Raw genomic sequence first — 12,901 nt, 5'->3', positions numbered from 1 at the left:
TTTGAGAAAGCTCAGAGGCTTGGAGACGCCATACGAACAATCCATCAGTTGGTACGTGCTGCCACGCTCTACGCAGGGCAAAGTAAAAAACAAACACCAAACTTTGAGGCAGATGTGTAATCAAGAAATTATCAGCATCTTACTAATCTACAGGTTGGGGCTTTCAATTTGCATTCCCATGTTCTCTTCCTATTCAGCAGGACTTAAAACAAACAAACAAACAAACAAACACATGAACAAGAGATGTTAAAAAATATTAGAATGACCTGTGGCAGGCAGCAGGAAGAACAGCCTTGTATAATTGGGGAATTTTTCTATTGATCAGGGGCTGAAGTGCTTCCTTGAGACGGTGGTAATTTCTTTCAAGCTCTCGCTGATATTCTTTTTGGTCTGGGCCAATCAAGCTTTTGTTCTTGCGCAGTGCGTCTTCACACCTAAAAAACAAAAACAATCCCATTTTGACAGTGGGCAAATGAGCGCAAACCCACTTGTTTGGAGCCAATTAATAGCACTTTATCAATTTTCCTTTGCTCATGTTTAACTTTCTTGGGTGACAACACTAACTGCACTTACTTAGAAGGAAATTCCACCAAAATCAATGGGACTTGCTTCCAGGGCAGTGTGACTGCAATGCCAGAACTGGCTTTTACACAATAACACATCCACCTTTCTGTTTCTTGGAAGAAATGCCTCCAAGTCACCCTGGAAGTTCTGTTTCTCTAAAGCTGTTCAACAGCATTTTTAAAGAAATATACCCACTGCTCTTCTGCCCAAGTGGCTGGTTATGCCATATAAAAGGTCCGCTGACATTCTGTACAATATAAATTAAATAGGGAGGGCAAAGGGCTGGATGTGCCCGATCTCATCTGATCTCAGAAGCTAAGTGAGGTCAGCCCCAGTTAGTACTTGGATGGGAGACTGCCTGGAAATCAGGCTTCCTGCACTGAGCAGGGGGTTGGACTCGATGGTCTGGTAGGCCCCTTCCAACCCTATGATTCTATGATTCAACCCTAAATACCATGAGAACAGATGCTTCCTGTCTCCTTTTATAGATACTATAAAACTCAACGCACATATATCTTGCTTACACAAGAAAAAAGGTCAAGCCCTGGAAAATGCATGGATCCAGAGGTTTCCATGATATTTCCAAATTATGTTGAACTGAATTAAGAAAGCAGCATACAGAGGAGTGAAAGGTGGTACAGGACTTCTGATAAGCACAGCAATGAGCAGCAGATCAAGTACAAACTGTTTAGGACAATTGAAAAAGGTGTTCAGTAAAAAGTACACAATACCTTTTTGTAAAGTCTTTGAAACAAAGCCGTAGTTTGTTATGGTGACGGAAGAGTTTAGGATCGTTGGGTATTTCGGACAAGAAAACCTGTGCAACCTCTAGTGGTCCCTTAACAAAAAAGGGAGAGTGTGAGAGCCTTTTTTTCCTGCAGGGTCTACCACTGGAATCATCTGATATATGCAGAAGCTTTCATAAAATGCCAACATTCCTTTAGGCCGCCACCCCACTAGAGGCCTTTAGATACACAGTACCGTAAGTGCCTGCCCATTGGTTGAAGAGTTAAACTGCCTCTAAAAAACAAGAGCTGGATTTTATTGGCTAACCATGAGAACACGTGCCTGTTTGCCATGGGGTGAGAAAGAGGGAAGTTCGATAATCAACTGTTTTCTACATGCTCAGAGCCCAGAGCTGGCAAAGTTACCTCCCTCCTGGAGACATCCTGTGGAGTTAGGAAGCACACTCCATAACCTCCCTCCTCTTCACCTGTACATGGACATTTGTGTTGCTACCAACATTTAAGTTGCCAGAGATGCACTATGCTTCTCATGAAGCCTGCATTACAGCTGCAGCTGGGTTATGGTGGGATAATCCCAGTTCTCTAGGAGTGTGTACAACCACAGCTTAAAGTAGTATTTACCAGTGATTTCCCCTCCTACAGAATAAGCTTGGCTCCCTCCACATATCTGACAGATGTTCTTACTATCGAGTTGAATGCTGATTTAGCCATCTGCCTTATACTTTTCTGCATTTTGGGGTGGGATGCATCCTCCCCTTTTTAAGTAATGCTTAGGCAGCAAAATGTACATTTATCTGCTTAATGTTTTTAAAGCACAATCATTTTCTAAAGATGAACAACTGTTCTGGGAAGGGAGGCTTCACTGCAGTACGTGTACCAGGCAATCACATGTTTTTCTGCAGTGCCCGCATGACTCGGATCATGTCCGTTTGTATGCACCCTGTTAAAACAACCTGAGATGAGCAGAAATGCTCATTTTCTGAACAGGGCAGGTCAGAGGAGTGCGCAGAGGGGAACTCCGCTGACTGTCCTCATCTAGAACTGAGCATTCCCACTCCTTTCAGGGATTCCTATATGAAGCACTAGCTCCCCATTATGCAAGCAGTGAATCCTGCTGGTGCAACACAATGCTGCCCATCATGATTACAGCGGATACTGCCCATCATGATTTTAGTAATATTAATTATATACCAAAGCTATTTTTTAAAAAATAAACAAGTCCAACTTTTAATAAGCAAGTACAACTCTGTGATCAAGAAACTGGCAGAGCGTATGAGCTCTGTATTCTTACCTGATTTACTGTTGTGCCTACTGAACCCTGAAGCACCATCTGGAGCATCTTTGGATCTGCTGGATCTTGATGTGTTGCAAAAGCCAGTTCTTGGGTTTTTTTCTGCATATCCTCAATGGCAACTTCAATTGGTGTCAAAATTATCTAAGGAGCCAAACACCCAGGAACACACAAGAGCTTAGGAAAATCATTAGGGATTTTCCTTTTCATTGTGGTTAGAAGCAAATTAAATGAGGCTGCAATCCTGTACCCTGGGAATAAGCCACATTGAACTCAATGGGATTTCCTGATATGCAGGCATAGGATTGCATTCCTAGGGCAGTATCCAATGGGGCCGCTGCACGTATGTGGCTGCTATCATTGTTGCACTCAAGGTCACTTATGCTAGTGCTAAGTTGATTGCCTAAGCACAGCAGCCCTGCTGGATACTGTCCTAAGGATGCAATCCTGCATTCACTTACCTGGGAATAAGTGCTACTGAACGCAATAGAACTTACTTCTGAGTAGACATGCATAGGATTGCACTCTTAGGGTGCGATCCTATGCATGTTTAGATAGAAAAAAATCTTATAACTCCCAGCAAGGGAATGCTAGGAGTTGTAGGACTTTTTTCTGTCTAAACATGCATAGGATTATCCTTAAATAAGCAAAAAGAGAAATTCAGAAATTTTTTAGTCGCTAGATACAGAGTACTGTTAAGAAATTTCAGCAGTCGGTTTCCATTCTGGTGTTATTTGGACAGATGGCCACCAGATTTCCCAGTGATCTCATTTTAGGACTCACCTAATTTTCAAGAAATGAGAGGTCTGAGCATCATACAGACCTCTCCTGAACCTGAACTAAAACAATTTGTGAAAAATGTGATGGCTTCAGAAGCTGCATAAAAAACAAGTACAATTTAGCAGGTGGGAAGCCGTTCTTTCCACTGACTGACTGGAATTTTCTGTAGTGCAAATGTCAAGCAATGCAGCATCCTGCTTTGCCAAATACATCATGTGTGATCCCATGCAGCTCTGCAGGGATGATGATGCAACAAAGAGTTTGATCTGCAACAGCTCCCAAACCAACCTATAAATCCGCAGTTTGTGAAGCACATCTTGCTCTGTAAGGCACTGATACTATGTAGTATGACACATATAGAGACTTCCACCACTGGTCCCTCCACGACCAGGTCCCTTTGGAGGGCGGGGCCAAAGGCAAAAAGGACGGAGACCAAAATACTGACATACTTAGCTTAAAGCTCTTATTCCCAGTCACTAAGCCTGAGCAGAAGCATTTTAACCTTTTAGGAATGGGAAAAAGCCCGGAGCCCAGCAAATGATCAGCGGAAAGGAAGTGGAGCTACTGGAAGGGGGCAAGGCCATCTGAGGAGCCCTGAAGGGCTGGATTGGTTTGCAGACCTGAGGTTCAACACCCCTGCTCCACAGGTACAGTGTGCCATTTTTTGAGGGTGAGAAATCATATAAACATGGCTCTCCACAATGGCAGAGGGTGCTGCCCACTCTGAAGGGACTACTGCCATTTCCTCACCAAATTGCTTCAGCACTGCCAGCTGGATATATAAACTGGGGCTGGGGGCCTGATCCAGTATAAGACAGGGGCACATACTGCACATATTCTTCCCTTTGCCTTTCCTTCTGTTTTCTCCTCCTGTTGCCTTCTCCTTAGTCAAAATTTAGATTCTGCAAACTCCTCAGGGCAAGGACCTGTCTTTGGGATTATGTTGCTCTGTAAAAGTGCCCTGTACGTCCATGTTCATAAGAAGAACAATAGCAATCATCATCAAATGCTGACAACAAGCAAAAACTCCTTAGGCTACAGAATTAAAGGCACCTTTGTAACACACCAAACTTGTAAATCCATTGTTCGCTAGCTGAAACGGTGCATTGAACAAATTGTTTTTATATTCATCCCCGCCCCCACTTCCTCTCTTATATATATAATATGACAGATGTACAGGGCTCACCTCCTCCTTGTGAATGACATTTATCCTGGTTTTAATGTAAGGGAAAGCATGTGACGTTGTTAAGATCGTCTTCCTCTTGAACTGTTCGTGTAGCTCACCGTGAGCTCTGCCATCCAATGTGAAGGGTGTGCAGTACATAAATCGCCGCAGGTTGTAGTTTTTGTCAAAATAGGTTATCCTGTCCTTCATCTCGTATGTGTCAAAGTAAGGCTCCACGTAGGTTATTTGTATATAGGCCTAAGGTAGAAAAATGGACTAATAGCAATATGACAAACGCATTAACTAGCCAACTAGCAACCACTCCTAGGTCTCACTTACTCTTGGTACTGTTCCTGCTGCAGAATTAGAATTTTTGTGAGAAAGCAGTCAGGAGTGTTTTCCAGTTAGGGATACTCATGGTAGTTATGGAGCGGAAGGGCAAAATTGGGAATCCGCAAGTAGAGCACCAGCTTGCTTCCACTTTGTCCCACGCTCTCAGCTTGTTTCTCAGGTCTCTTGTCTACAGCTAGCTCGCAAGGGCTGGCAAGCCAAGACATGATGTGTTTACAGAACAAGTCACCACTCGATACTGTTATGGACAAGAGCGCATTCTGACCCTCTGCTTTGGACTAAGAAGCTCTTGGATGAGGAAAAGCCAAAGTTCCCCAGTATCCTAATGCAATCAATACACCACCTTACACCTTAATTGGCTATTGAGAGCCCTGAGTTCTTGTGTGACATTTGAACTGGCACCAAAACACACTTATCAAGTACCATTCTATTCAGAAAGCACAGTCACCCTCCCCTTTTCTTCACCTGAACCCAGTGTTCTTTGTTTTGACCCTCCTTGAAGGGTTAAAACACTCCTTGTGTGTGTTCTTTTTCCTCTGTGTGCTAGAGAAATGTCCTGCTGGCCCCTACATTGCCTACAACTATCTCTTTTTTCTCAAAAAGATCCCAGCTAGGCGGCCCCCTATGTCCCCCACTTCTGGGCTTTTGCCCACTACCTAAGAGTAGTCCAGGAGGCAGATGCTCTGCCCAACCCACTTCTGGAAGCCCTGGTTTGGATGCTTACTTGTACCCTCACCTCCTTTATTCTGGCCTGGTAAAGCCTTGCTGTGCCCCTGGAACACCAGCTTCCAATTCCACTTTGGGGTTTAACCTGATGCTGCAAACCCTACTCCCTGTTTTCCTGACATGCTTCCAACAGGTCATAATGGAATAATAGGTATAAGATCTCAACCACTCCCTCTCTCTCTTTTTGGCTTTCCAGTTCTCAATGTTCCCCTTCCTGAAACATCACTGTGCACCTGCTTTTGGTTCACTGCTGTCTCATCTCTCTGTCTATGAGCTTCACCACACAAAGCTAAAATCCTGCATCCACACTGGGGCTTCTGCTTCCGGATTCTTTGCAGGATTAAGATTGGCTCCTTTACACGGGCGGACATGTGTTTCGAATCGGGGAATTCCTTTCTCTGCAAGTTCTATATATTTCATTTTACAGCCACTAGATGGCACTGTGGTTATACCGTAACTGTGAAATTACACACAGCCAATATATCAGATTAACGTTCCTTATCGAGTTATCTCCGATCTTTTAAAAAGCGAGATAAAGGTCAAAAAGCGTGGGAGACACCCTGGAGGTTGATGATGGACCCACAAACTTCTGTGAGTGACCATTGACCAATCACAAGCACGCAATAAAAACCTCGTGTAGAAATGCTCTATGACTCTCCCTCCACTCACTTCAGGGGCAGCTTTCAGTAATTCACCTTGTGGTTTGTCTTTTATTTTGTCTTATTAATAAAGCCTCCTTTTCTGGAAAAAGCTCTAGTTTTGCCTCTGTTATTCCCTCCTTGGTACTTTACAAGGGCACTCCACCACCTAAACAAAAGGTGCCAATATTATCCTCGCTGGGCTCCTGTGTATTTTGTAAACCAACTTAGTTTCTGAGTCAGCTCTACTGGATTAACAGCAGTATGCCCTTTGGCAGAATACAACCAGAACCACAGAGGTAAGAGGTTCTGCCAGCACTAACCTCTCCCCCACCCAGTAATTCGTTTCAGAAGGGCTTATTCCAACCTTCCCCAACCTAGCACCCTCCAGATGTGTTGGATTACAACTCCCAGCATCCCCTAGCCAGCATGGGAGTTGTAGTCCAACACATCTAGAGGGTGTCAGGTTGGGGAAGGTTGGCTTATTCCCTGAACTTGGAAAAGCAAGTTTTGGACATGTACAGAGACATGTCATAACACAAGGATATGGGGAATGTACACTAGATGTGGGGTGCTTGTGGAGAATCTGAAGACATGAGCAGGTAGGCTAAATCAGTGGCAGAAGGGTTTGGGAGAAGGGCTGAATATATGTTATGAATAGCATTCATTCCTGAAATGATTTTATTGCAACACAGAATATATCCATCTATTCTCCCTATTATGCTTTTATGATGCAGAGCCAGTTACAATGTTATAAAATGCAGGGAAAACAGACAAGTCTTGCCCCCCATCCCCCGCCCAGTGAAAATAGTTTTAAGTGGTACAATAATGCAGTAAGCTCTAAACCATGATTGTCTGAAATCTGCTATTTGTATCTAGATTCAAAGAGCAGTGTGGATGACAAGTTACAAGAGATCCTGGGTAGGGAAGACGTTGGACCAGCACTACCTTATTCGCACATTTATTCCCTGGGAGAAGGAGGTGTGGTGGTGATGTAAAAGCCAGAAATAGGGAGCTGCTCACACCAGATACAGGAATGTTCACCCAAACAGGGCCTAAGATACAGCTTCAAACTGATATTTCTTATTTGCTTCTTACCTTGTTGGCATCTAATTTGCATTTGTCAACGGGGTTAGAGTCCTTAATAACTTCAACAACATCTTCACCAAACCTTTCTCCATAAAATCCCTAAAAATGATAAACACGATATTGTAAAGTGGAAACAGAACTCAAGATTTTAAATGAAGGTCTGGCACAAGTTGTTCGTGAGATCACATGAAATTCAGCTGCAAGTTCTGCCACAAAAGACTGCGATTTGCCGAACTGAGAACAAATTATTTGGAATTACAGCAAGAAAAGAGATAAGAAGGAAACATGTCTAGAAGCCTAGATGTGTTCTGGCTCAAAATATTTGGTCAATCCTGCCCCCATTCTCATCATCTTATCATATTCTGACCAATAAAAACCACCGAGTGTGCAGCAAAACAGAATACAGGTTACAGTTTTCCAAGTGCCAATCTTTATGTAGCCAAAAGGACACCTTCCACGCACAGGAGGAAGGTATCAGCAGGGTTGAAGGAATCTCAAGGTTTGCGTAAGTACCAGAAAACCTTTAGGGGAAAAAAGACTGCAGATAAAAAAATCCAAACAGCTCAATGAGGCCTGAGCATGCTCAGTACTGACAGAATGCTGCGTATCTGTTGGGTGGGGGCAAACCAAAAACTGAGCAGGGGTGGGGGGAATGGAATGGAGTATTTGGAAAGAAGGCATGGCTGGCTGGAGCACTGAATGGGTGCACTCCATCCTGCAACATTTTGTTGCAGATCCCACTTGTCCCACACTAAAACACATCTTTATCCCTTCGTTTTGTAAAATACCATACTAAATATTGATGCATAGCATTTTCCCCACTCCCTACAAACAGTTCAACATTACACTGGATACTCTGTAACAGAATTGCAATCCAAGTAGGAAAAGGCTGGGAGAAGGGCACTGACCTATCCTTAAGGTTGTGAAGTTTGGCTTGAATGCATGAGGGCAGTACCCGGTGACCCAGTGAGTGGTCAAAGAGGCCAGAGCAGGAATCCTAGTAGTCTAGAGCAGGGGCTACACTTCCCTGCTTTCTGATTCATGGAGAAACATAATAAAGTAGACAAAATAAATTGATGCATGCAAAATCGCTTAGTTTGCCGAATTTATTTACATTTTGCTTATCTTGACAGACTGCACATTAATTTACATATTTACCTCATGGTGGTTTTTTAAAAAAGTGAAAAAACATGACTCCCATCTTTGGGTTATTTTTAAGGATAGGGAATAATTGGCCTCGAGGGACCTCCTTCGTATACTCAACTGAGCAGTGTCAGAGGGGCTGCTTTGCCACGATTCCATCGCACATGGCTTGGGAATACCACAGCCATGCAGACAAGGAGACAGCTCTGGTAAGCTCCAGTACCTTGGAAACGAGGGAGCTGGGTGAGCTTGTCTGACCAAGCTTATGGAAGCTGCCTGACCTGACTGCTTAGGCAGAGTCCTTTTAGATGTTCTCTGTTAGCCCATGCAATGGTAGGCTGATATTTTAGGTCTGCTGAGGCAATCTCACCTCTAATCGATGAGAAATTTCAGCCAGTTTTGTTATTGCAGGTTCCTTGTAAACAAACTCTTGCTCATCCAGGTCTCCAAATTTAGTCCCATAAAAACCAACACGAAAGTATGTGCCAAACATCCGCTTACCGTCCTAGGTGCATAAAGACAAATGGCATTTTAATACAAAGGCTCGCTCCATGTTGTAATTATTGTAAAATTCCCTCTTTAAAACACAATGCCATGCAAGAAGAAACAAACCAACCAGAAGGACTAAAGATAATAAAACAAGCTACAGCACTAAAAGGAAAAAACTCAAAATTAAACATACACTCATGAGATTTATGGCACAGCTAGTCCCAAACATGCAACGGGATAAAACTCAGTGGCTTGGCTCTGAATAGGAATAGACAACTTTTGCTAGCCTGAGTTCAGAATGTAATGCTGGCAAGAGCTGAGGTGGCAACCCTACAAGAAGGAATGCTTCTGTAGCTGTTTTCTTTACTGACATCAGCGGAGCTGTGCAGATTTAACACCGGCTAACTTGGTGTGACCTTGGATTTTGACCAAGCCAAATTTCCACCTCCTGCAGGTTTGGGCCGCTCCAAAATTATTAGGGACTCTTGTTGGGGCCAGCCACTTACTGGCATGCTATGGATCTGCAGCCTTGTGGCCAAAGAACCAGCATGGGCTATGTCATCCCCAGAGAAGGTTGCTGAAATAATGAGTGTGGAATCATGGCTATTATTTGTTCTTTGCAACTTGTCATTTGGGGAAGTGGTTCAAGTTTGGGCTCAAAGGCTGGAGAAAACTTCGTGGTTGAAAGGAAGTTTCCCTCACTTAACGACATTGTGCTACATAGCACTGCTGCATGCCCTCTTATGGTTTCTTCTCTATATGAGGGCAATGTAGTGTGAAGCGTGCCAGGGCAGCTCCGCAGTTGTCTGTGTCACTTTTATACTCTAGTGAAAGCAAACTGGGGTGGTGACTTAAGCTGGATTATCACCAGACCTTCCTGTAACCACAACCCAGAGTTCAGCTTGTGCACTCAGCCACAAAATGTTGGTACCACCGGGATCTCTTGTTATTTATAACAATAAGATTTTCAGAACCAACGCCGGAAAGGAGAGCTGGTATCACATCACCCTCCATGCAATTATATGGATTGTTCTGATGTTTCAGATTTTCTCCCCCCATGTTTATCCATCTTTTCTGCCATGAAAGCCACATAGAAGCCTCTCCCACTTTTGATTTTGGGTGGAGATGGAATTGGGATACAGAGTAATGTGACAACTATCCACCAACCTCCTTCTCTAGTATGGATCTGATGTCACAGTGGGTTGTATCCAACGTTAGTCTTACTTAGAGTAGACCCAATGAAATGGATGGCGCTTAAGTTAGGTGAACATTGGATACAACCCAGTGATACAAAATTATCATCATCTGATAGACCGTTTCTGGGGTCAACCATAGCTCTAAACTCTCTTCCGGTGGATGCAGTTGTTCCTTTATTGCGTTCCAGGCAGTTGCTTTCATTTAGACCAGTGGTGAACTGCGTCCACTTAACACACCCAACACTTATGCCAATAGAACTGGAAAGCACATTCTTTTGTGGAAGACAAAGTGTGGCTGAAAGAAAGCAGCAAATGGTTTGAAATGAAAGCCACCACACCTGCAGCTTCCTTCCCCAAATCACAAATGACTGCATGCACAAATACAACTCAGGAAAAACTCCAGATGTTCACCTTTACTCTCATGGCACAGTTATGCTGCAGTATTCAGTGCATCCCCTCTTTCCTTTTTATTTAATTGTATCAATTGATCTTTGCATCCCACCTTATGCTGATACTTCTGGACCAGTAACAGGTTTCAAAAGACTTTTAATAATAATAAAAAAACTATATAAGAGTTACAAAAATGTTAAACCAAGCCTCCGACTAGTTTCCAATTCTAGACTGAACAGAAAGGATGGACAATGATCCTGGAAGATGTTCAGGCTTGGGTCTGGGGGAACCTCCAAGGGAAAAGAGTTCCATGCTGTGGATCATCCATCCAGTGAGAATGGCTCTCCGGAAGATGTTGCAATTCAAACACAATGGGTTGGATCCAGACTTGCACTTTAATGAGCGTTCCACTGGCAGCAGAGGAAGGGGTGGTGATTTTCTTCAGTGCCCCCTTCCTCCTGCAGCTCCCGGCACCACCTTTCACTCTGTTCTGGAGGGTCTCCCAAACCTCTGAAACAGTATGGGAGGTGGCACTGGGGGCTACAGGCAAAGGGGGAATCAGTGAAAATCACTGCCCCGCCCCACCCCCTTGCTCCAGAAGAAAGCCTCCACTGGATGCCAGTTCTCTCTGCAAATGAAAGGAGCCCTTCTGTTTGTGAAGGTAAAAGTCTGGATCTAATCCAATATATCAGTGGTGCTGGTAAAAAGACAGTCTTCATCTATATCAATAATTAGGATGGGAACACAAAAAGAGGAAAGCTGGATCAAACCATTTAGTGCCTTATAATTCACAATCAGCAACTCAAATCGTTCCTGAAATATTGAAAAGTCAGTGCAGAACAAAGAGCACCAACAGTCCATTATGATTAGAAAGCAAGCTTCTTCATTGTTCATCTTCTTCCTCTTCTTATTCACCAGGTAGCATTACAGTCTCAGAACCAACTTTTAATGGACGTCCCATGTAGAATGTATTGCTATAGTCACAATTTCAGAGCATGAAAGTGTGCATTATGCTAATTTACACTCTGAGATAAAAAGGTGAAGATTCTCACTGAATGGAACTGGTACTGAGCACCCTTGGGTTCCCAACAGCCCAAGACATCTGCAAACATCCAATAATAATAGGTGTCTGTTCCTTCTAGGTCAGGGGTAGGTTGGCTGGGGCTTATGGGAGATATAGTCCAAAACATCTGTAGGGCACCAAATTGCCTATATGTGTTCTAGGTCATAGGGTCTACTAACCAGCATCAGCTCAGTCTTTTCTGGATTTGGTTCCAGTCATCTTTCCTAAATCCATTCCTTAATGATGGCTAGATTTTCCAGGGTTCTTAACTGAGTGGAGAGCTTCCACGGGCACAGGCAATTTCCTCTTCAGAAAGTTACCACGTGTGCGGAGAGGGGAGTGTTAGAGCATGCCCTGTCCTCATGTTAACTTTTGTTAGTTAATGCTCATGTGTTAACTTTTACCTCTTTCAGTATAATCTGGCCATCATTAAGGAATGGGTTTAGGAAAGATGACTAGAACCAAATAGAGCTACTTTCAAACCAAGAACTCTGGAGGAGGATTGAACAAAGAGAGGCAGCAATACCGCCATCACCCGAAATCTTACACCAATGTCACATCATTGTTATTTTGCCATATTTGGCAGCTTAGGCTATGGGACAGGATACTATTTCCATATATCTATATGAGAAATAGTGACTGTAGTGTTATCATTAGAGCACTGAAGAAGATCCATTTTGGGTCAAAATGTGTTGGCGTGTTTCACAGATGAGAGATTTCATATTTATTTACTCTAGAAATGTATCAAACTGGTTGCTTTTAATTTTTGTGACTACACATTTGTTATATGAATTTGTCAAGTGTGAAGTTTATTATTGTTATTGTTGTTACTACACATCCTAACTTGATTCTTGGTCCTTAGTCCACTGGAATTCTTTAGGATCATAGAAGAGGAATCCTGCGAACACTTGCCAGGTTCTGCAATAACATCACCTAGCCATCATGCTGAATGGCATCAAATTGGTAATATATTTCACTGATCTCCAATGATAGATAATCTACTGCAGCCAGTCTCTGTATCATACCCAGGTCAGAACTTGGAACAGGTTCATGAACTGGTCAACTGAGTCTGAAACAGGCAAGGGTCTACCTCTAAGATTAACTTAAGCACAATGAGGAAACTGGAGACTGGGAAGGGAGTCAGTGCTAGGAGTTGGTTTCTTATGCAAATGGCAAAGGACTGAAAGAATGTTTCCATCTTGCTTTCATGGAACGGTAGCATGGACAATGTCAGCAGTGTTACTTCCAGCTGACCTGTATAAGCCCAAGT

The 12,901-nt window shown here is 43.3% G+C and overlaps 1 protein-coding gene across 2 annotated transcripts in view; it reads right to left on the bottom strand.

The window, feature by feature from the left end:
* DOCK7 (dedicator of cytokinesis 7) overlaps positions 1–12,901 on the bottom strand; it is a 152,210-nt gene that overhangs the window by 2,389 nt on the left and 136,920 nt on the right. For both annotated transcript variants that reach the window (XM_084852329.1, XM_084852330.1), the window contains 6 exons: positions 8,864–8,998; positions 7,360–7,449; positions 4,568–4,804; positions 2,602–2,745; positions 1,296–1,402; positions 267–434 (listed from right to left, as the gene is read on the bottom strand). In XM_084852329.1, the coding sequence (XP_084708455.1) occupies positions 267–434; positions 1,296–1,402; positions 2,602–2,745; positions 4,568–4,804; positions 7,360–7,449; positions 8,864–8,998 (881 nt within the window). The remainder of the gene's footprint in view (positions 1–266; positions 435–1,295; positions 1,403–2,601; positions 2,746–4,567; positions 4,805–7,359; positions 7,450–8,863; positions 8,999–12,901) is intronic.

The sequence above is a fragment of the Heloderma suspectum genome, chromosome 4 (assembly GCF_057233095.1).
Source record: "Heloderma suspectum isolate Gila_16-S chromosome 4, 16-S_ref, whole genome shotgun sequence".
Taxonomy (NCBI): Eukaryota; Metazoa; Chordata; class Lepidosauria; order Squamata; family Helodermatidae; genus Heloderma; species Heloderma suspectum.
The sequence above is the reverse complement of the archived record's forward strand: the minus strand, read 5'-3'. Positions and strand labels throughout refer to the sequence as shown.